The sequence below is a fragment of the Dromaius novaehollandiae genome, chromosome 2, assembly GCF_036370855.1.
Source record: "Dromaius novaehollandiae isolate bDroNov1 chromosome 2, bDroNov1.hap1, whole genome shotgun sequence".
NCBI lineage: Eukaryota > Metazoa > Chordata > Aves > Casuariiformes > Dromaiidae > Dromaius > Dromaius novaehollandiae.
In genome coordinates, this window is record NC_088099.1 from 124,421,463 (window position 1) to 124,445,979 (window position 24,517).

The window sequence follows — 24,517 nt, forward strand, 5'->3', positions numbered from 1 at the left end:
CCCCTTTAAAGCACATGAAAGGTAAATGAATAAAACAGTTATTAGTGCTGAGAAGAACATCTGAGAATGTTCACTCTTCCTAGAAGAGTCTAGTCTCTGCTAGAGAGCCCCAACTTCCAAAGCATCCCAGCTGTGTTGAGGTTCTCCAGGGGCAAAAGGTAGAAGGCAGAAATGATTTTAAAGTCATTTTCAGGCTCCAGCCATTTCAGGGTTCACTAGGTGTCATTAAGCTCTCCAGCAGCTTTAGAGGCACTGTGTAGACCCAAATTAAGGCTGCACCACAAGGCTGTGATTAGGGATCCACCATCTTGTGCAAGATCTTCCCGAAGGTACCTGCTGTGAGGTATGAGGTACAGCAGCTCCTGCCTGCACAATGGCACCCAGCTGCCAGCTGCCCAGGTGACCTGCCCAGCTTGTGCCAACTTTCCATCTCCTCTACAGCATTAACACTGAGGGGCTGGTTTATTACTTGAGATTAAGCAATGCACTTCACAAGTACTCTCTGATTCAGGATGTGATTTTTTTACATGCCAAACATAAGCATTGCTGACATGTTTCTGGCAAGACTGCTCTCTGAAGTGGGAAGGGCAGGGGTAATAGATTGCTTTACAAAACTCTTTACATTTCTTGCCTCAGCGATTCTTTTGACTTTTAACTTGCTTTATGCTAGGTGCTAGATGAAGCGAGGTTGCTGAGACACAGTGACATTCAGGGGAGATGCTGCAAAGGAGGCAGAGGTATGGAGCCACCCTAGTTTGAGGCTGCTGAGCCAGGCCGGGTGCACTGTTGGGCAGTGGCCTGCAGTCTCCACAAACCAGTGGCCTACTCCTTTCCTCCAGCTTCCAGCACCCGGGGGCAGCAGTCAGCTTCACAACAAAGAGCGGGGAGAGCAGCCAGCTTTCACATGCATACGGCTGTTTTGCAGCACTAGAGCGAGAGTGCTGTTTCCTTTAATGCTTGGTCTCAGTGCATTTCATACCCCGATTCTTTCCTTTCCTTTACATGGAGTGATAGGCTTTGGATGCATTCCAAATTCATCTGTAAAAAAATATAGCTTTCTGGTAGATACAATGGGAGATCTCGGAAAGGTTTTAGAGCAAGTCGTCAGATTAGAGGATTGGTAGCAATAAAATATGGCATGCAGAATGAAGAGATGCAAAGACTAGGAAGGAAAAAATATGCGTGATATTTACTCCAAATGCTTTGTAGAGAGTCTTTTTAGTCTTGTTGAAATAGTGTTTCTTATACTTTGTGTTTTGGCTTTCCTAGAAAGAGCAGCGAAATTCTGGGAAGATTCTTGCCTCACAGGCCAACTGTTGCAAGAAAAGGTCAACTTTTCATAGGAGTAGCTTAAACTTACAAGATATTACACGTTACCAAAATGCGCAAGTCTGTCATCTTTATCCGAAGATTTTTCCTTAGCTTACAAAAAATATCTAGCAATAGATGAAAAAAACAGTGGAAAGATTCTCAATGCAGGTCTTCCATTTATTTTATCATAATATTGAAAGAAATGTCTACAACAATTATATTAAGTTCCAAGACTAGCCACTCATTAAGAAAAAAAGTAGTGTTTACTTGGGTTCATGTAAGCAGCAAAGGGAGATCTATACACGTTACCTACAATAAGCAAAAGGATTCAGTCTAACCTATAAAGTTTAATATTTTAAATGCATACTAATAAAAATGAACTTCTCAGCTAGACAGTGAAGCATTTGATTCATTACTGTCGTCTTCAACTCAAAATGCAGCTTCTCTCACATGTGCTAACAAGTGATGAGACATCATCTCATATATTTTGTAGATTCAGGGTTGCTATCGACTTAAAGCACAAAAAAAAGGCTCTGAGAAAACTGACCTGAAGATCTTTCTGAGACATCTCCAGGCTTTACAATAGCAGATACACTCTATTCTCTTCAAATATATCTTTTATTGGAACAAAGCACTCAGTTGACCAGTCTGCATTTGTAAAAAGCATAACAAAGACCTCACGGCATTCATTTCCCTGAGCTGAGAAGCCTGTGTCCTGCACTCTTCTCTCAAACAGACTCTGAAGGGGAAGAACAGTGGCCTGTGTGATTTACAGGAGATGTGAACCATTTAATAGGGGAACAAGTGAAGTCAGATTAATTTCTTGTATTTAATTTGAGCCAGTATCTCTGAAGACCTGCAATTTGACTTGACTGACCACAGTGAATCTCTGGAAATAAGACACAAGCTTGGCTCTGTCTAGGAAGTATCATATAAGTCTCTGTAACAAGGCAGAAGAGGATATGAGTCCTGTCGGGCAGTCCCAAAGCAGATGTAAGCAAGGGTCTTATCACTTTGATCAGATGGATGTTTCAAGAGATGATTTCAGTTGGATGGTCTAGGATTATTCGGAGGAGGGTCTGGGGAAATATAACAGCAGGGTTTTTCAGAACAGTACCAGAAAATCTGCAAATTGCTAGAAGAAACCCAAAAGCGCTTTGGGAAATAGATGACTTCTCCATTTGCAAAGCTGGTGAAATATGTAAATCTAGAAAGAAGCTGAAGGATAAAGAAGTGAGAAAAGAAAAGCTTTTTTTTTTTTTTTTTTTTTTTTTTTTTTTTTTTTGAAGAACAAGTAGGATTTATTGCTGGGAGGCAATTAAATGAAGCCCACAGAGGGCAGAAAGTGGGAGTCAGACCAAGACTGACTTTCATTGTGCACTCACAAGAGGAAATTTACTGATGTTAGATGCAAGACTGCTAGAATAATTGAAAAAGCTGGACAGATTTAAGCATCCGGAACAGCTGTTCTTTAGATAAGGAAATTTAGTAGATATTTAGAAATATGCAACATAACCTGTGGTGCCCATATTATAGCCAGCAAAATAAGATCTTCTCTCATGCAGGTCTTCCAAAATCACTGAGCTAGATTTCTCATTAATCTCACTGTTGTATTTGCTGAACTTGACATTCTGGAAGTCTTGCAATTTGAGTGTTCATATCCAGAAATGCCCACATGTTCTGGAAGTCTATCACCTGTATACCTGTAGGAGCTAGCATACCCGCATCTGTTTTCATTGAAATGAAAAGAAAACTGATTAGCAAATATTCCACTTTCCTTCTTCTCTGGTATTCCTTATGACTCATTCACTGCAATTCGCAATATTACTTGATGGGATTCACACCACCAGTTGACTTGCTTCAGGAATCAGAAAACACATACATGCTAGAGCAGGGTATGAGAAGTCAGTGTTTTGCTCAGGAACAGCACTCACCTGGCACAAGCCACAACTTTTTGAGTGTGTGCATTATTGCCCAACAATCTACTGAGAAAAGCCAGGTTCTTGGCTGTCAACGTTAGTCTCGTGAAACCCAGCATAGGGGGTTCCAGAGGCTTGCCATTTCCTCCAGCCGTGGGTGCGTTTTTCCCTTCTTCTTTAAAGTAAGTTCAGAAAATGTAACCGTGCATGTTTTGGTTGAAAGTTAATGCTGTCAACCACCAGGTTTTGTTTCAGGCTTGATCTTGTTATGTCTTGGAGTTATAAGATTTCACTTCTGCTCTTTGCATTACCACAAACTTAGCTCAGTGTTTCAGAAGCACCTTTTGCATTTTCCAACTGTTGAAGTACTACTTTCAGATACTGGAAGCCTATATAGGCATGTTGAGTACTCACAGGTTGGTCCGAAGTCCAGGAGGAAATACAAGTACCCAGCATCACCAAAAATAAAAATCTAGTGCTGGGGCCCACCAATCTGTGTCCCAGTAGCCACTCAAGGAAATGATAGAATTGTTGCTGCTGCCAGCCAAGTTTGATTCCTTCAGCAAAGTGACTATTTGCAACAGCACTGTGAGTTCTGAGTCAAGCCTGAACTCAGCCACGAGTGCTTGGGGAGCACTAGTTTGCTACTGGGAACTGTCCTGCTGAGCAGAGAAAAAGGGACCCACTCATGTCCTGATCACCTCCTTTCCAGAAAAGGAAAGTTGAAAACCACTGAATACCCATCAGCCTCTTGAATTTTCAAACCACTTAAAGACAGTATTTTGATCAGTCAGTGAGTTACATCATGAGTACTGAAGTTTTAGTTGTACCTTTTCCTGAATAAGTAGAAGCCTAAGGAAAGTCACCTGTCTTGAACCTTAGTCAGAAAGGAAAGCAGCGAGCTGGCAAGCAGAGTTGGGCATTTCTTTACCTGTTCCTGTCTGCTCTCCAGCATTAGCGCACCCCTTCTTGAAACTAGTGTTAAGCCTTAGATCACATTCACACTCTGATATGTAGCCTGACAGGTGATGGAAAAACCTTTTACTAGTCCTAAGTTACAGCAGTACCAAAATACTGTTGTGTGGTTCCTCCTTACTGGCATGAGGGAGCCATTATAGCCCATCTTCTCAGCAGATTTGACTGTTTGAAAAGGAAGCTTGCCATGAAGCTACATTTGCTTCTCTGCTTAGGGGAAAATCCCTATTTTTGATAAAATTTCCATAAAATACATATTTTTTCTTACTATGAACATTGCCATGTATGCCAATAGTAACCCTGCATAGGGAGCAAATTCCTTTTAAGAAAGTTTTCAACAGAAGTCATTACCAACAGGCTAACAGTCTACTACAGCATCAGGTGTGGAACTGAGCACTGACATCTTTTTACTTTTTGATTCAAGAGGGAGGATAAGCCAGATCTTTCTCCAAAGAGCAGCAGAACTATATAGACAACTGTGTAGGCCCAAAACACTGCTACTCCTTGGTACTCATTGGTTCGATAGCTATAGTAGTCTAAGAAGTTGTACACAATGGCCCTTCCGGGGCAAAGAGGAACCAGAGAAAGAAGCTTTTATTTAACCAGAATATTGCTATTAGTCATAACTATGATTTTTTAATTAATATTTTCACATTTGAGAGGGCCTCTCTATCATGAGTTTACTTTGCCGGACCTTCTTCACTATACTAGACCCTCATCAGCTTCCCTTCCCCTATCCTCACCTTGTTTTTCCTCTTACCTGCTGTGGTTTCTTCAAACTCCTCTCCCATTTTGAAGGAGGTCTCTACACTTCTGAAGATGCTCTTGCTTTTGATGATTATTAGATCCCCATCAGTGCTGATGATCACAGCACTGTTTAGCCAAGCTGCCCAGCTTCCCACTGGCCTAAGACACTCCTGCAAGTGATACAGATCCCAGCTTGCCTTGGTTTCCAGACTTAGAGGCGTCACTGTTTTCTTCATGGCTTTTAAGTACTCCGGTCCTTACCATAACATTATATTACTGAAGGTCCTTACCATAACATTATATTACTGAGGCCTGTGCCTCAGAGAGCAGGCAGGGTTTGTATTAGATGCCATCAATGCCACAAGCTTATCTCTTGTCACAGAAAATTTCTCTCAAGGGAGAAGAGACCATCAGTAGAATAATTCCTAAATATGAGAGAGTGCATGAGCTGGCTCGCAGATAAGTGCTTGCTTTGAAACAAACAAGCAAGTCAGCCCACAAGCTGGTTTTCCTGAGCTTGTGTTTTTGAGTCAGCATGTTTGCAAGTCATCTGCAAATAGCTCAGATTCACTTTAAGTAGGTGCAAGTAATTGATTGCCCAGGGAAGAGTAAGTTTCTCTGTTCTAAATTGATTTGCATGGAACAGGTACTTCACCTCTCTCCTGAGAAACCCTTTCCAGCAGCACAAGAGTTGCAGGCAGCTGTTTACACCAAAGTAAAGCCATTTCATGCTTTCAGGCCATAGTTTTGAATATAAAAGCCTTATTTCCCTTCCAAAGAAATGAATGCTCATTGTAGTAAGCTGCACACAGAACAGTTCCTCAAAGGCAAGAGAAGTAAGTGCAGGAATTGAGTTCAGCAAGATCTCATCCTTTCTATCAGAGGCACTGCCACATTCCTCACCTAATTCTTTCAAGTAGTCCTTGTATTTTTCTGGATTTGAGTTTTCAAATTCCTACAAACTGCTCACACATGGTTCAGTGTTTCTCAAGCCAATAATCCTACATCATAAACAAGATAATGGCACAAACTTCAGGGCTCCCCAGAGTTTCCTTTTAAAGGGGACCTCAGCATATCTCTCTCCTCTTCTCCTCTTACCTCTGAGAATACCAATAAAGAAAGGTATCAGGGTTGCTAATAATTAGAAAATTATTTTATTTCTTTTAGGATTAACCCAAAGTCAGTAGACGTATAAAAATTCAAAAAGAATGGACCAAACTTAAGATTTAGCTATTCCAGAAAAAAAGAAGAGTTGAAAAAATCATTTTACTCACAGAGTCCATACTCTTAAAGGGACAAGAAGGTAACTAATCATACATATACACATATCTTCAGCCCCTGTAGCAATACAGACTGGAAACCGAGGGGATGGGGGACTGCTTTGCAGAAAAGGCCCTGACGGTCCTGGTGGACCGCAAGCCGAGCCCTGCCAACATAGGAGGCCAACAGCATCCTGGGCTGTATGAACAAGAGCACAGCCGGTAGGTCCAGGGAAGTGATTACTCCCTTTACTTGACACTCATTTGGCCCTATCTAAAATACTGCATCCAGTTTTGGGTCCCCAGTACAGGAAAGGCACTGATAAACCAGAGCGAGTTCAGTAGAGATCACCAAGTTGGTGGGGCTGGAGCACTTGCCCTGTGAGGAGAGGTTGCGGAAACTGGGCCTGTTCACCCTAGAGAAGACATGGCTTCGGGGTGACCCAGTGGCAACCCGCTAATGCCTACAGGGAGGTGATTGAGGAGTTGGAGCCAGGCTCTTCACAGCTATGCAGAGTGGGAGGATGAGAGACAAGGGGTACAAATAGAAACAAGAAAGGTCCAGACTGGATATAAGGAGACCCCTTCCACCACAGTGGAAGTGGGACAGGTAGCTCCAAGCGGTTGTGCCATCTCCATCCTTGGAGGTTTTCAGGACCCGACTGAACAAAGCCCTGAACAATTTGGTCTGAGCTCAGAGATGACCTTGCTTGAGTAGGAGGTTGGACTAGAGACTTCCTGAGGTCCTTTCTCACCTAGATTATTGTATGATTCTATATTAATAATTTCTTCAGCATTGTTCCTTCCAAGGTCAACAATCCCCCACATATGTGGACCAACATGATCCATTGAGGAAATCTACCTAAAGAGGAATGCAAGGCCTGGAGCTTATTAGCTACTTTTTGCCATTGGAATAGCATGTGACAGCCAGAAACAAAGTCTAAGAAATTGCTTGGCTGCTTTCTGATATAGTTTTTGTGAACCAAGCTATGATACGGCTTAGAGGACCAGTCAAAGTGGGACCCTATTATGCTTGACTTGTCTCAAATAGATTGCTACCTGAAGAGTGCAAATGGAAAGCAAATGACATGTGCAGGGTTGATACCAGAGCCTAGCCTGATGCCAGAACTAGTCATAATGCTAGTTATTGGGACACAGGTCTTCAGAAGGCACACGAGCAAAAGGGAAAGAAATCATCTATTTGGTTACTTTATCTGCTTTTCACAGAACCATATAACCCTTCTCCAGCACAGAAAAGCAGAATGACACCTACTGGTCAATTGGTTTAGGTGGGGTAACACTGAAGGAGATCCCAGTCAAGTAAGCTGCTTTATTCCCTGAATTCTTTCCCACTCCACAGCCTCTTTCTCCTGAAAGTCCAGTTCTTCATGTAGTACTGTTACTCTCTAGATAAAGTCTCTGACTGCAGTAGTGCAGAAAGCAATTTAAATGATCCTCTTGATCCCTTCTGGTCTTACAGTCTAGGAATTTGGCTGCATTCACTTGATATAAAGGAGTGAAATGCAAAGAAGGGTATGGGAGAGAACATAACCCTCTATTGGCTGAGCCTACCTTTTTCTTCCCAAAGAAAATATGACTTAAATATTTGTCTTTAATGCAGAGTGTTCTTGAACGATAAAAATTATTAAATAAAAACAAGACAGTGATCTTTGTGCTAGTAAGGGCATATGAGTAATAACACTATGACCTACTGGCAAAGGAGGGGGAGGGAGAGGAAGGAAAACACTGGGCACTGGGACTCCCTCTTCATTGGTCATCCTAGAGCATCATGTGGCCAAGGCTCCTTTTTAAAGATAACTCCTAGTCTCCTGGAGCTCATACTACTCTGCTGTCCTGTATTTCTGCTTGATCCTGTGGAAGATCCAGCCTGACAGAATGTGCGACCAGTTTGTGGGCACCTGGAAGCTCCTTTCTAGTGAAAACTTTGAGGACTATATGAAAGAGTTGGGTGAGAAATGTTATTTGGAGCTGTTCTATCTGGGCCAGGGAAGGCATGTTGAATGTGAACTTTATTCTTTACTTGCTTTTCCTGGCTATTCTTTTTACCAAGGGCTTTTTAGTCCAACTAGTTTAATTAGACAGTCTTAAACTGGGGAATTTGGCTATTTGGACTAGTGGTGCCAAATTCCTGTAGCAGAAAGACCTTGATTGGTAGGAATAGTTTCAGGTAAGCAAAGTCTATGCATGCCTACTTAGTAGTGCTATAAATGGAGGTAAAACACATCACTGCAATATTTTGTGTAGATTTACTTTTATCTTTTGGAGATGCAAAGTAGTATAATGCTAAAATACAGCAAGCTTCACCATGTTTAAACATCTTTATATTACTATTGGACTAGCAGACAGATTCATTGTAATGGCTACTATAGTGAGTGAAACTTTCCATAGTTGCCTCCACTGTTTACTAATATAGGAAATTGTATGGATTGCAGAATAGACACCTGGAAAAGACTTCAGGAGTAACACTGTTCTCTACAGGTGTAGGTTTCTTGTTTTGAACTAAAATTGGGCCTCAGAAGGTTTCTACATTCTTGTAGGGTGAAGGAAGTATGGAGAAACTTGAACTCACTGGATCAGTACATGCTAAAAAATTGGATTTTTATTTAGAGATTAAACTCTACTCACGGAGACTTCTGCCGCATTCAGAGAGCTTTCAGTGATACTCTTGCACTCTTAATCTTTACCCTAGATTTTACTCAGGGCATAAACACTGCCAGTTATTTCTTAATCATTTCCTTTTATTCAGCCTCGCCACAGATAAACATATCTGTGATTTAAATGATTTTTTTTTTGGTTTGCTTGGTTGGTTGGTTTTGTGGCTTAGAAACTCTCATATATTTCTGCTTATTTACTTTACTTTATATATAATATATTTATTATATATAAATATAGTGCAAGATAGTGTAAATTTGATTGTAGTTATTTTGAACAAGAGTATATGCAAATACCTGGCATTAAAATCTTGTCTCAGATTTCATATTACTTTTGCTGATTTGATAATGACAGAAGAGAGAATATCCTTACTTCATCCCACCTGGCTTGGTCTATAGATGGACCAGCTAGTGGGATGTTAAAAATGAACCAATGCAACATAGGTTTACTAAAAATTTAAGAAAGTAAATGGGAGTTCAGTGCTGGTCTTTTTTTCCACAAATGAGAGAGAAAAACACTGAATAAAGATGAGAGTTTCATAATATCCTGTCTTATTCACAGGTGTGGGGTTTGCCACCAGAAAAATGGCTGGTGTGGCCAAGCCCAATGTAACTATCAGCATCAATGGGGATGTGATAACCATCAAAACAGAAAGTACCTTCAAAAATACAGAGATCTCTTTCAAGTTGGGTGAAGAGTTTGATGAAACCACAGCAGATGACAGAAAAACAAAGGTGAGTCCAGAAGTGCCGTTTTTTCCTCTCAAAAAGGATGTGGGAGTAGGAGGAAGGAGTCGTGATTTTGACATCTGCTGTAGAAATGCTCCTTTAAAAGGTGTGAGCACCAGGAATGTTTTGTAGATTGTTTGGTCCCCTGCGCTTCAGCACTGTTTGGACACAGAAATGATCTTCTCTTCAGGCTGGAGGACCCTGACAAAATAGCCACACACTGCTTTTTTTCTTTGGCAGAACGTCATAACCCTAGATAATGGCTCACTGAACCAGGTGCAGAAGTGGGATGGAAAAGAGACTATAATAAAGAGAAAAGTGGTGGATGGGAACCTTGTGGTGGTAAGTTCATTTTTGTTGTCCAATCACTGAATTAATTTTGCAGAATACTTTTTTTGGCAAATGTTTTATACTGTATTCAAATGGGGAGAATGAAAGCATCTGAAAAGATTCTGTGCACTTCTTCAAGAAGTCTGTCTCAACAAGTCAAGAGCAAGTATCTGAACTGAAACGGTGTTAACATTCACAGCCAGAAGGGTATGAAGGTGCCTGTTCCTAATCAGGATTAGGAAAGAGTTGCATGGAAAACCAACATCATCATGAGGGAAATTCTTACATAGCAGAATCTTAAAGTCCGTCACAATATATAGGAAACATTAACAAAGTTTATGTTAAGTGTGCCCACTCTGTGCTAGTGCAAAATAATCCTTCTGTTTGTCTCTAGTAGAGAATCAACAGCAATCTGTGAGAATTGCGTTATGGATCACAAATAAATGTAACGTCGCTGCATGTCAATAAAATGTCAATAATATGATGTCACTGCAAAAAAAGGAAGGCTATATCTGAGTGCTGTTAGTTGCTGTTATCTGGTCAGAAACAGAAGATAACTGTCACACTTGACTTGGTGCCAGTGAGGCCCAGCCACTTGTTTGAGGTTTCCCAGACTACCCTCCAGTTTTAGGAAAAACACGTACACTTTGAAGAATCTGGGAGGGGACTAAGAATGTGTTCAGAAAGGTAACTAAGAGTCCTATATGCTACAAAAGGATACATGCATACAGAATTCCTAGAGTTCTGCCCTCCCCTAAAGAAAAAAAATATATCAACAAATTTAATATTTAAATGTCTTTGGATAAAGTCCACAGGAGAACAGATAGAAATAGTTTTTAATAACAATTAGGAAAGGTTCAGGAAAACAAAGTTTGACCTAACAGAAAAACAGATGAAGGGCAGAACGTAACATGTAGAAGCTGATATCAACAGCTGCAAGCCTGTGTAGGACTGCATGTGTATGTCTGTGTGTGCACACGCACGTGTGAGACAAGCCACAGCTGCAAAAGGTGAAAGGAAGAAAAGACAAATGCCCAGCTCCAGAGTCCAATCACCCCCTCCCTGCCCCCGGAAGTCCTAGGAGCCTTCTTTGGAAGCTTTTAAGAGATTAGGCATTTCCTTGAGGTGGCTGAAACAGTGCTTTAATGTTCTTTCAGTCTTAAGTTTCTATGAAACATTTTTGACTTTTGTTTTTAAAGCTCTCAAACTTGAGTTTCACTGCTCTGGCAATTGACTTTAAGGGGGGAAAAATGCAAACTCTTTCCAGTATTCGCTCCCATGGAAAAGTAATTCTCTACCTTCTGACTAACAAATATTCCATGACAGTTAGAAACTGATTAAATTTACCTTTCTTTCTAGGAATGCACCATGAACAATGTTACCTGCAAAAGAGTTTATGAAAAAGCATGAGGAAGCAATCATCACACAGGACTAATGCTTAAAGCTGTAGGAAAAACAATTTCACTGAAGGAGTAAAGCTCCACAAATATATTTTAAAGAGAACTGTACTTTTTACAGATAAATTGCAGAACAATTGTATGCAATCTAAATTGTGGCTATTCAATAAAATGTTTTGCTTTCTACAACATGTGCCTGTGCTGGAATTTGTCAGAATGGAGGGGTGCAAAGTGGAAACAGCGCTGCACAAGAAAGTTAGTATCGTACCTGATAGCTATGGCTCATCTTATTGTAGAATAAAGGGTCAGAGCAAATCCAGCGTGTGCTTCAGGCACGTTCCCTGACTTAACATGAGATTTGTTCTGTAACAGAGACAGAGGTAGACCTGCATACAAAACATCATTTAGTGGCCTCTACATAGTCCTGACTGCAAGAAGTCTATGGCTGAGGAGTATACAACACGAAGTGATAAAGGGCTGATGCTTTTCCGGCTTCAAAAGATGGGGGGTTATCACTGGGCAGGGAGGAGAGAGATTGTCACGGATGAGGTCTGCAGCGTTGGCTTCTGGCATGAGCAGGGAACTAGGCATTTCATCTGTGACCCTGATTTGAGAGCAGGCAAAAATACCTAAATTTTAAATCCGCCTCATGGTGTCATCTGAAGTGGCCTGATTTTGTCCAGTTCTACTTGAAGTGAGAAATTATAGGTGCTGTAGCTCTCGCTTATGATTGTTTTTAATGCTCCTTTTCTTCTCATCCTAGATTTGACTAAAAGCCTTGACTTAAAAATCATAACTTAAAAAGTACTCTCAGGCCTACAAAAACCCTATAAAAGTTTATTAGTGTTACTATCATCTCCTTTACTTCCTATATACATTTTACACTAGCTCATTAGGTTAGATGAGTCTTTGTATTCTGCATTTTACACGTGGTAGAGACAGCTTGAATGGAAACACTATCCTCTCTAGCTGCAGAGCCTTTTGAACACCAGTTTTTCCAACTCTTCTTATTTTTGAGCTACCACCTTCTACTCCCTCTAGGCCTGGCCTGCTATTTCAAAACTTAGCTTCCATACATGCTGCAATTTCTATACCAGGGAAGAGCACAAAATCTCAAACTTTAAGAAGTCTGGGGAAAATCTGGACAAGAAGAATCTGAAAAGGTGTGTGCTAGCCACAAAATGTGGAAAATGGTGCATCTGAAGCTTAATGATTAAGTTAACCACTTGTGAACCAAATTCCAAATATTCCTGACATTCCTGAATTCAGCTGCCAGAGGCCACAGTGCTGAGTGCCCAATGCCAACAGCAAAGATCTCATATACTTGAACTTTCTCCTATATGACTCAGGCTGTTCCCAAGTTCCTGAACTATTAATACAGCTAGAGAGAGGAAGAAAAAAGGAAGAATTTCTACCCTCCAAATTAACTAAGGGATAATCTGAGATCAGTTCTAAAAAACTATTATCAAATTCTGCAAAAAGCATGAAAAAAGCCATGAGCTAATTTAGCTTCCTTGGTTATGAAATGTCATCGGCTTAAAGAACAGCAGTCGAATAGTGGAAGGAAGTATGCTTCAGAGTACCCTATAAGCACAATATTAAATGCACTTAACACAATGAAAAAAGCCATGAATTATGAAAAATTGAAGATAAAACTACAGTTTAGTGGCAGAAACATATGGACTTTAGAAATGGCAAATAGTTTCCTCAGGAAGTCATAGTGGAGATTTGTTCCACCCCTACAAACATAATTACAAAATCTTCCAACAGAATCTTTATTCTTACAAACTTTAAGGAGAAAATGGCAAAGAGGAAGGATCTTGAGAACTTTTTCAAAAGATACTGACTAAAAGTCAGATACCTACTCTGTATTTTTAATTTCAAATCTTTTTCACACTCTTTAAAATGGAGAACTGTTAGAGTGGTAGAAACACATGACATGTAAAGAGCGACTGTTGCTTACTGCGACAGAATAAAACCTACATGGTGGAGATGGTCTTAAGAAGCTGTGACATTTGACTTAAGTGAGCTGTTTATAAATACTGAAGATCAGGCCATAGTTAAATATATCCCACTGTCCACTCACATGGAGATATTTTATTCCAGAGGTCCAATTTCCATATACGGTCCCGTTGTTCAGTAGGGGCCCATATTTTCCAAAAAAATGACATTGCCTTAAGCTTCAAATAAAGGTTGCAGTTACAATTGTAACCATGGCAGCCTGTTTTTTGAGAGTCCAGCATCTAATCAAGTAATTTATTTTTAAACCATCACCATTTATTTTAGTACCCAAATTTAGATTTTGTGAACGAATCAAAGACCATTTTTAAAATGAAAAAAAAAAAAGCCATTTAAAGCTTGTTACAAATTTCAGTAAAGTGTCATTCTGTTTATAAACTTTAATTGGGCCAGCACCATAAGGAAGTACTGGTGGTGCTTTTTTAGAATATGGCCAAAACTTTCACGTAATGTCCAAAACTTTCAGTACGAAAGGCATCACGCTAGTGGTTTTTTGCATAAATAGAGATAAATCTTCTCTGGCAAAGAATGGTGAGGGTTTATATACTCAGAGCTGAATGGAGATCACAATATGGATTTCTAATTGGTAAAGACAGGTCAGTAAGTTGTCCTCACCTGCAGAACAGAAAAGGTCTCTCTCTCTCTTCTGAAAAGCTGAACTACTCTAAAAATCAGAAACAGTGCTCCTCAGCACTCCTCTTTGAAAACAGAGGATCTCACCAAACTCCTGCCAGCCCCATGGCCTACATGCCTATTGCAGCAGGCACCTCGTAGTGCTACAAGGAGCAGATTTTTACCCATTTATTACATTCACTCACTAATCCCTTACATGCTTCTTGGATGACAAGAGGGAAGAGGGACTCATACTCACAGATTTGTAACAGCTGAAGAGAAGGACAAAGCAAGGCTTATTCTGCTTTTTGACCCTTCTGTTGTTTTCTGTGTTTCTTTTAATTCTTAGTTTCTTTCCACTGAAAGGAATTTGGAGTATATTTTTAAATGTGCTCTTGGTTTTGCTTGCCATGCGTACCTTTTCTTACATTTGATTTTATGGTGTAGTAGTACTATGTAGCAGGCAGGTAAGACAGAGCGTGCTGGCTCCAGAGGAGGAAGCGGTGCAGCTGTAGCTCACCGGCAGCAGGCCTGGATTCATCTGGTGGAATTCAGCCAGCAGACTGGGAATTCACCCAGTATTTCAGGACAACCCAGCTGCCTGGAGTTTATAAGTCCCTGAGTTTTATGTGTAACCATGACACGCTGTGTGACCAAGCCTCTGTGCTGACAGCTGGACCTGTCAAGCCCAGCTCCATGATCGGCCCTGAACGGTTTCATGGGTCCTCATCTCATGGGATTCACAAGCTCAAGTGACAAAAGGCTGTTTGCATCCTCTAGTATAAGTACTCAAAGGAGGCAGACTCCTGGCCCCATGTTCAGAGACAAACTCTTGGTGGCACGAGTGTCAGTGCCAGAACTTCCACAGTGCCTCAAGTAAAAAGGTGCTGAGACTCCGTTCTCCACTTGTACTTCTGTATTCTTTATTACGCTCCAAGGAATTGAATTTAGATTTTTTTTGACAATATTTGTCTAGATCATCTTTCCTTTAAAGAAATTGACAGTAAATTTACTTTTTGTATGTCTTTAAATATTCCCTGCATGTTTTTATCTCTGTTTTTACCAGTTTTTATCCCTATCTCTAGTGCTGCTTCAGAATCTCCAACTATATTGATTTCAAATCCTGTTTTCTTCTGACCAGAAAAAGAGAATCAAGGCTACTTCTTATCACTTACATGCACTCACAATCCTTTCTGTTTCTTTACACTTAAAGAAAAGATTGGTTTCCATATATATTATTTCTACTGAAGATAGAATTCCCTATTCTTGTTGTTTCTAGACTGTAGATCCTTTAAATGAAACTGCTGATTTTTCTTAATGACAAAGAGATAGATGGTAGCAATGTCAACATTGTTTGAGACTGCTTAAGACTGGGGTTTTGTCTGTATAAATAATTCTCTGTCACTTTTGTTCTTAAGGTTACTGGTACTGCAGTATAGCTGTTCTATTCTGACTAATTTGCTCTTCTTCATTTTCTTTGGGCCTGATTTTACAATGTTCCACTCATCCTTTATTTTCCACAGGCACCAGCCTTGCCTTGTTAAAGCACCTTTCTGTAGATAAGACAATTAAATGGAAGAACAAAGAATGCCTGCAGAGCAACGGTAGAATACTTTCATATTATTCCTTGAGAAATAATGGAAAGGTTAATTTAGGAGGAGCTTTCTCATTTCCAGAAATTGGATAAAAGAGTTGGCTCTTCTTTCACATGAAATGTGATCTAATGCATCTCTGCTTTAGAAAAGGCACATGTGGACCACACCTTCACAGACTGGTATTTATTTACATTTGACAGACACAGCATCTGCTTCCTACTGTGGGGAGAAGGAGTTGCCCTTTTATTAGTTTTCGTTTGCATTTACTCTGGACTTTCTCTTCTTACACTGCACTGTAGTTAGACCAGAGAGGTAATGGGAAGTTCTGCTGAACTTACATTTTTTGGTGTTCTGACCAACTGATGGCACAAAAATATTTTGTCAATCAAAATTTGTAATGTGAGACATATCCCCACCATCACAGTATAATCCAGAGACTATAACCTTTCCCCTGCTCAGGTTCTATCATTTTCTGGTTTAAGGATGTTCTCCTTCCTACATATGGCAGCTCTGGAGAGAGCATCCAAACCTCAGTCTCCTTGGCCCAGCATCAGCTTTATCTGACTCTTTCCATCCTGAATATAGGAGACTCGGTCCCATGACTTATCCTCCCATCCTTACACTGGAGGCCTGAGAAGTCCCTGTACATGGTTGTAACCCAGAAAGTTTAATCATGCAAAAAAAGAACATGCAGCTTTCATTCATACAAATAGGAAATAAGCCATTTATTCCTCTAATGTAGCAAATAATAGCTTTGTCCTACCAGGAAGGTTGTTTATGAAGCGGAAGTACAGAATTACAGTTGATGTTGGCTTATACCAAGTAGTTTCAGATACTTTGAGGTGTCTTGAATTACAATGCTTTAAATTCCTGCCCTTCAAATATACATATGGTCTATGGATTTGTCCTTTGCTTCCATTTTTCACTAGCTGCAATACAATAATTCTAAAAGTGCACTGTTAGGTTATATATGTAGAAACCGAGGCATACTCAAACATTATAATTCATAATGCCACTGGAAGAAGAGATTTTTGTGTCAGGTTCTTGCATCATCTCATTTGGAGGGAGAAGAAGGTCTGGCATGAGCGACCCTCTCTGTTTTACATGGCACAGAAGAGACCGTGGCTCTTCATGACAGCAGGAGACCAGAAGTAATCTGGGAAAAATAGGACACATTTGAATGCAAGGCCTTAAATCTGCATTTAACTCTTAGACAGACCAACTACCCAGGTGCAGAAAGGCAGAGAGAAAGGAGTATATTTCCTCCTCCCAATCCAATAAACCTGCTCACCTCTCACTTAGTGACTTTGAACTAAGCACTCTAATGACTCCACCTGCCAAGCACAAAACCTGATCTGAACCTACACACTGATCTTCTGAACATATTTTTAATTGTGGAAGAAGAGAGGCAGCAAAGTTTGGCTGTCTCGTCTTTTCCTGGTGCCGCTGAGGTACATGCAGGGCAGAACACACAGTAGAACATCATTACTCTGAAGCAAAAGCAGACAACAAGACAGAATAATTTAATTTTGTCTTTAAATGGTGCAATACACACCCTCTCTCTGGGGGAGGGGGGGGGCATAAAAGATAAAAAAAAGCTTCTCACCACCCCTTCCCCACATCCCTGTGGCTTTGATTTAACTGACTAGCACACAGGTGACAGCAGCGATAGTGGTGATAGCAGGAGTTACAGTACTGGGAGGGAAGCCAGAGCTGGACTTCATAGGGGTACAGTGATAGCGTGCCTGGTGGCATTAGGTGGCTCAGACCCTACCACCATGTCACCCGCCTATTCTTCCTTAGGTCCCCGTCCCCACATGCTCCTCACTGCCCTGATTTATTCAGTGGAGGAAGCTGTGGCAGGCGTCACCCCGAGCCTTGGTACTAACACGACTGGCCTTGGACAAGGTGCACATTGTCTGGCCCTGGCATTGCCTCTCCCATTGGCCCCTCCTGACCATTATAAGAACGGGGCATCTTTAAAAGGAGGCGACTGAGGGCTGAGTCGGCCACACAGTCCCTCTGCCTCCCTGCAAGAGCTGCTGTTGCCGCTGCCTTTCCTTTGAGGGCCGCTGCCTTGTAAAGCCAATACGATGTGTAACCGATTTGTGGGAACCTGGAAGCTCGTCTCCAGCGAAAATTTTGATGATTATATGAAAGAATTGGGTGAGAAATGTTATTTCCTTTTTTTTTTAATAAATTTTCTTTAACAATATCTCTTCTTCATCTTATGCTTTGCTCACAGATAATGTCTTCTTCCTGGCCATAAGCACTTTAATTACGTTCTAGCATAATCTCATTTATTACCTTTAGCATCTAAAATGGAAAAGGAGAAAGGCAATTGCTGGATTATTATAATAAATTTACATCTGCCTAACTGATCTGAATAATCTGTTGTCCTGTAATGAGAGGATCTATGGAGATGCAGGACTTTTTTAGTTTCTCTTGATTACACCATTAAACTCATGACTTGTGATAAACTACAATATATAATGGAGCTGATGTCTCATGATACTTGGGTTTCAGAGGTCTGAATTCTATGAATGAATCTATCTGTTACTGAAGAATGCCAGGAATGTAATAAATTGGGCACTGTTTTTCAGTTTAATGCTGACTTCATCTAAATATAGCAAGTGTACAGACACTCAGTTCCAGCATTTCTTTTGCTATATAAATGATGCACTGAATTCATTAATTCCCCTTATTTGAAAGGTTAAACTGAGTAACAGAAGAACTTCAGTTAATTAATTAACCACAGTAAATGTGGGATGAAAATCCAGCTACAGACATTTTTCTGAAGATCTAAAAAGAATTGTTTCTGTATTGAATAATTAGTGCAGCTAGTGTTATACTTTACAGATAACTTTATATCCTTTTATGTGGATCTTTTCATCTGAGCATACCAAAGAATTACCAAAGACACTAACTACAGCTATACCCATTCAGCTTTTATAAAATGGAGCTACATCATCACTGGCCTTCCTTCTAACCTGCCTCAGACCTTGTAACTTGTTGACCATGAATTGGGCTAAATAGCACAAGGTAATATAAAAGGCTCTTAACACAGGATTTTTACTGAAGTTTTCTGCACCTCTTTACTTTTATACTTCAGTTTCATTTTATTTAGTACTTGCACCTTTCACTGAGATTTAGACATTAGGATCCTTAAGGGATGTTAGTAGCAATCTAGGAATTGCTCAGTCTCCAGTATGTTTTATGCTTTGAAGAACAAGCACCAGCATATTGGGAGTTCAATATCTATTTTCTTCCCTGTGGCTGATTATCAAAAAGTTCAGATTCTCAAATTTGTCAAGAATAACAAAAATAAAAGGATTTTTGCAAGCTTTTATGAGTTATAGTCCTTTTCTATGGACTTTTCTACCTGTTATATCACTGCACAAATACAATGCAGATTAGTAACCATCTAAGTTCTGTGTATCTTTATTTCTTGCTGGAGATACATCAGCTGGGGATGCCTCAACCTCTGAAAGCAATATTGTATGTAGCTTCCACAGATGAGGAATCAGTGTCTTATCTGAACCAGACATTATAGTATTCAAGAAGAAACTTTTCCTTATTTTTCTACAGAATTTTTATGAAATGATGAGTTTCTTGCTTCCTAGAATGTAATGCTATTTTTTCCCTGATTTATAGGAGTGGGCTTAGCTGCCAGGAAACTAGGTGGCCTGGCAAAGCCCGATGTTATCATCAGTATGAAAGGGGACATAGTAACTATCAGAACTGAAAGCACCTTCAAAAACACAGAGATCTCCTTCAAACTGGGCCAGCAGTTTGATGAAACGACAGCAGATGACCGGAAAGTCAAGGTAAGGTGGCTAATGATCTCTAAATGATCTCTAAGGGATCCTGACATCCTAGAAGACAGGCAGGAGGAGTTTTTCCACTATGAAATTTCCAAGCAAGAAAAGTACCTAGAGAGGAAGTAGTTTGGAGCTGAAACCAATATTACTAAGTGTGTCATTAGCAGAAAACGCGGATCTTGCTAACCGAAAAATGATTTGTTATTCTAATCTACAAACTTGGATCACATTTTGAAACTCTTCCCTCGGCCTTTGCAGAGTGTTGTAACCCTCGAGAAAGGGTCATTGGTGCAAGTGCAAAAGTGGAATGGCAAAGAGACCACAATAAGGAGAAGACTGGTTGATGGGAAAATGGTGGTGGTAAGTACATATGCTCTCCCTCCTTGTAAATTGCCTAATGGTAGAAGGACTTCAGTTTGTTTCTGGCTAAATCGTCTGTCAACTTTGGCTTTTCCTTTGGCTTATGACAGAAATAAAGAGGAAGAAAAAGGGAAACAAGCTTAGGAAACAACCTGGAAGGAAATAAATCTTATTCCGTACAACTAATTGTCTTTAAAGTGATTATATTGGCAGAGCTGCCATGACTTGAGAACATACTTACTGCTTTCAAGGTTATTATTCTTAAAAGAAATGAGCCGCTCAAGCAACAGAAACCTGTGAAATGCAAAGTTTGCAAGCCAGATACATCTAACCCTGGGCTGGCTCTGTCTTTCCTTCTTTCCATATTCAGAGTAAAGCACATCCACCTTAGAAAACTAATTTTACAACTTTTCCCACATCTAGTTCCATTAATGCCAATCCGTTCAAAACCTTGTGATTGCTCTGCCCATGTCAGCACGCCAGGCTCACTAAGCAGGTGCCTGAGGTTTATTGCACAAAAACTGCTATCTCTGCATCTAATTCTACTTGTGATGAAAAACCACGATGGGGACTGACAGGTCCTGACAGCTCCACCAAAAAGCCCTCGGTCCTCAGGGAACTGAGTCTGTGACAAAGGCTGAGGAATGGTGACTTTCCCTCATTATCTGTTTCTCTTATCAGGGCTAACCAATCTTTCGCTAACAGTCACACAGGAAGCACAGGAAAACCAAGTCAGTGTAATCATTCATTTTAGGGGCCTTAGTTGTAGTACTTTTTAATAGAATTAAAGTTTTACTGTTGAATGAAGGAAAGTATTTTGTTCACTAGAGTTTTTAAAGAGTGGAGCAAAACTAGGGTGGGTAACTTGTTTGAAAACAGCAGCGTTAAACCTTAATACCTAGGTTTGTTTTGACTGCATTTTGTTTTAAACTCTAATATGTTTGGAAGGTTGATTTACTTTTGCATTTTATTGTGGCTGCATTTCTCTGTAAATTTCTCCTAATTATTAAAATGTCTTTGAAGAACTGAGCAGAGAGGTAGCATCCCTCTTTCAATGATGTCCTGCTGTCCGCAGGACAGAAGCCTCCCTGAAGCACATCAGCAGGGATAGGGCACAGCAAACCCCATCAGTCAGCAGAAGACAAGGTCTCCGTGACGCTCCCCTCTCCTCTGCTGCTCAGGCCCTGTGGTTGTGAGTCACCAGGAGCCAGGCAGGGGTGACACAGTCAGCAGAAACATTTTGTGACTCATAAATCCAAAGTTTTATAGGCTAGAGGTCTGACATCTGAAATTACACAGGCCACTTTTGCTTCCACAAATAAAATTCTTTTTTTTAATTGAAAGTGTTCATGGGTTGCTGTATAATAAACTAGGCAGGGCTGATATTTCTGTCATGTCAGTAATACCAAGGAAGATAAATCTGTTTCTGGAAGCTGAGCAAAATTGAAGGAGCTACATAGCTACCACCTCACCTCTGATTTTGCAATGTATTTATCATTACATGACACTTAATTAAGTCTGATGCTGTTAAAACAGCAACTTTTTCCACAGAAATATAAAAATAGCTTTGCTGTTTTCTCTAAAAATTATATGGAGATGTACAATATGATATCTGGATTTTCATTGACTTTGGTGGTCACTCAAGCTGATGCACCTGCCATCAGTGAGAAATTTAAATTAATATTTTATTTTGTGTCTTAGGAATGTGCCATGAAAGGAGTTGTCTGCACTAGAATCTATGAGAGAGTGTGAAGAAATTCCTCCACTGCACCAGACTGGAACTGGCTCTTAAAACTCAGCTTAGTTCAGTGACCAAAGCTTCATGCTTCTTTATTTTCTTATTTCCTTTTATTGGGAAAAAGACTACATTATAATTTGATATTTCAGAGCCATAGTGTAACTAATCCAAAGTATTGTGGTGATTCAATAAACGCTTCTCAACATATAAAATAGTATTTGCCTCTCCATGAATGATTTAGGTTTTCTTCCTTGGATGCTGCCCATCTTTTCTGTTCCTGTCTATATAAGTGGTCAGATTATTTCTGAGTGAAATAGTGAAACACAACTAATTTGTCTTTCAAGGGTGTTAACATTTTTTTCTGATATATGTAATAATTCTCATCTCATGGCTTCAATATTCCTTTCCTATTGATGACTTTATTGCTAAATAATTCTTATAGGGAAATCATCCTTAGCACCACCTTGCTTGAATTTCAGTAAATTTCTTGCTTCAGCCTTATAATTTTATCACATCATTGTTTTATTCTCATACCCAAAATTTTATAGTTTAGTATCATTTTTTATATTTCTTTTAGTACTCTTTTATATACAGAGATCTTGGCATTTATTTGTAAGAATAACTATTGGAGGAAAAAAATATCAGGGTATATTTCATGTTTCTCTGCCAAACAGTTCTTGACCTGTAAAATGAAGTGTGGAGCTGTTGTGAATGAAGTCCAGAAATCTTAAGCTTGGAAGGCTATATTTCGTAAAGTGCTGAGCAACCCAATCTACTTCTAGCACAGCATTTAAGCATGAGCTTAATGTTAAGCACATGAAGGAGCTTTCATGGGGTTAGAATCTGCTCCCAAGCCTGGCTACCTAAGGTCATTGCTCCCATTGTACACTGTGCTTTTAACTAAGGAAAAAAAGAGACAAACCCTGGACTACTTCTGGAAATCGATTTAATCAAAAAGCTTTCTAGCAGCTTATTAATTTTTGTCTCCATTAGCCGGTATTCTGTGATACCACAACATTTATGCTGACCACATGAAGTGGAATATTTCATCCCTCTGTCATGCCTAGGTATGTGGGAAGCTCGCACTGGCCTCCGTGTTGTTACGCTGGACTCTCCCTGCCTTTTCTGTGGGGCTAAGACCATCGTGATTGGTGCACGTGTTTATTTTGGCTTGTTATGAGCTGCAGTGCTGACATGAACCTTTGCGTACTGGTTTTACAGTCCAGAATGTGAATTCTCAAGGCTAAGAGAGATCCTGAATGTCATAAGTTAAATTAGCGTGGCCAAGCAGAGAATCAAAAAGCGGATATTATATGTAAATGCAAAATGTAAAGGTCACCTTTCTTCTCTACCCACCACTGGAAAAGCTAGAGACTGATCCAACTTTGGAGACAGCTGCCAGAAAGCAGTCAGAATGGGTCCTAGAAAACATAAGCTGTGGGAAAAGGCTGAAGATTTATGGACAGCTGTTTTAAGGAAGAGCTTATCCTGGTCTCTGACCAACACAAGGAGGGGGGCACAAATTCTCTGTCTTACTGTTAAAATTCACCTCTGTGAGTGTCAGAGGATCTGGGACTCTAAGTCCTCAGTAATGGTAGCAAGGAATGGATTCACTGAGGCAAAATGACACCCACAAAATCTTTTGCAAAGAGATCGTAGTCATAGATTTTAACTCAAGACCATCCACCAGGCTTCCCTAAAACCAGCCACACAAGATGAACTGCTGTTGCACATAAGCCTCTCCAGCTCTTCTTGTTTATGGCCTGTAGCACGTAACTAAAAATAAATACCCCCCAGTTCAGAATCTGCAACGTATGTGATGCCCTGAAACCAAATGAAGAGTTTGGGTGCTTGCTCTCTAGTTACTCCATGCCCTCACTTTGCGGCGTAAAACGGCCCCGGCGAGGCTGTCAGAGCAGCCCGCGCTGGCCAGGCTCCTGCAAGATGGAAGCGGCGAGGATCCTGCCAAGCAGAGCTCGTCGCTCGCTCCCACGCCGCGGGGAAAGGAGCTGTCGCTGCTGCGACGAGCTCTTTGTTTCCTTGGCTTTTCTTACCGTAACCTGAAACTGTTTTGCTGAGGTTAAATGGCATATTTTCCTTGCCAACAAAACATCATTCTTCAGTTTTTTATTTCCTCAAAGAAAAGGAAGCAAATATTCACTTTGGTACAAACCAGCAAATATTCACTTTGGTACAAACCATGGGTTTTTTTCCAGCTCTAGGAACAGAAAAAAAAAAAAAGAAAAAGGAAAAGGATCATTCACCTAGTCCGCGTTCATTTATTTACTGTCTTCTCTTTTTCTATGCTATAACCCATCACCCTTCTATTCTCTACAGATTTTTTAGTTGCTTTTTTTTCCTAGAGACTTGGGATTAAAATAACTGTTGCTTTGGGCTTTTTAAATTCCTTACTAAATGTAGTTACGCTGTTAGGAGCCTAGTATTTGGCACATTCACTCTATACAGAGGTCACTTAAAAATGTTATGAGAGCTGGGGACTTTCCAAAACAGGAAAAGTGCAACTGAACTGATAGTGTTGAAGGCAAAAACAATAAAGCAGGTGATACAAATCAGCACAGAAATAGAGGGTTTTGGGATACTGGTGTCTGTAAAGCAGTCCTGGGCGTCTCCTGGAGAATTTAGGGGGCCTGTGAGATCTCAAGGCTGTTTTTTGTGTCTTACTGCAAATTAGTTCTTCTTCTTTCTTAAACTCTTTACATGGGTCAGGTACTCCTGGAATGAGTGTCTAAACTGAGACATGATACCTGCGTATTGAACTGTGCTTTCACATTGACAAACAAGCGCATTTGCCATTTCCCTGGCTTGCATGTGCACTCATATAATTCATTATTAATAGCCTGATGCTGGCATATTAATATAATTATTTAAACCAATCAGCCTGATCTAGTGCCCAGGTAATGAAGAAACTGGCTGATTTTAGAGAACCACAGTCACACACACTTCTGTGTGTCACCCTTTTCCTGGGCGTTGGAAGGCTCTGTCACACCTCCTTTCCCCTACCGCTTGCCTCGG

At 40.3% G+C, this 24,517-nt stretch overlaps 2 protein-coding genes across 2 annotated transcripts; both read left to right on the forward strand.

Moving 5' to 3' along the window:
• Positions 1 to 8,028: 8,028 nt before the first annotated feature.
• Positions 8,029 to 11,528, forward strand: LOC112983532 (fatty acid-binding protein, adipocyte). The gene is made up of 4 exons (XM_026100706.2): positions 8,029 to 8,180; positions 9,446 to 9,618; positions 9,853 to 9,954; positions 11,302 to 11,528. The coding sequence occupies exons 1-4, from the start codon at positions 8,108 to 8,110 to the stop codon at positions 11,350 to 11,352; spliced, it is 399 nt and encodes a 132-aa protein (XP_025956491.1). The 5' UTR covers positions 8,029 to 8,107; the 3' UTR covers positions 11,353 to 11,528.
• A 6,035-nt stretch (positions 11,529 to 17,563) lies between these two features.
• On the forward strand, positions 17,564 to 21,701 carry LOC112983530 (myelin P2 protein). The gene is made up of 4 exons (XM_026100705.2): positions 17,564 to 17,731; positions 19,220 to 19,392; positions 19,645 to 19,746; positions 21,448 to 21,701. Exons 1-4 carry the CDS (start codon positions 17,659 to 17,661, stop codon positions 21,496 to 21,498), a joined length of 399 nt encoding a protein of 132 aa, XP_025956490.1. The 5' UTR covers positions 17,564 to 17,658; the 3' UTR covers positions 21,499 to 21,701.
• The last annotated feature ends 2,816 nt before the right edge of the window (positions 21,702 to 24,517 follow it).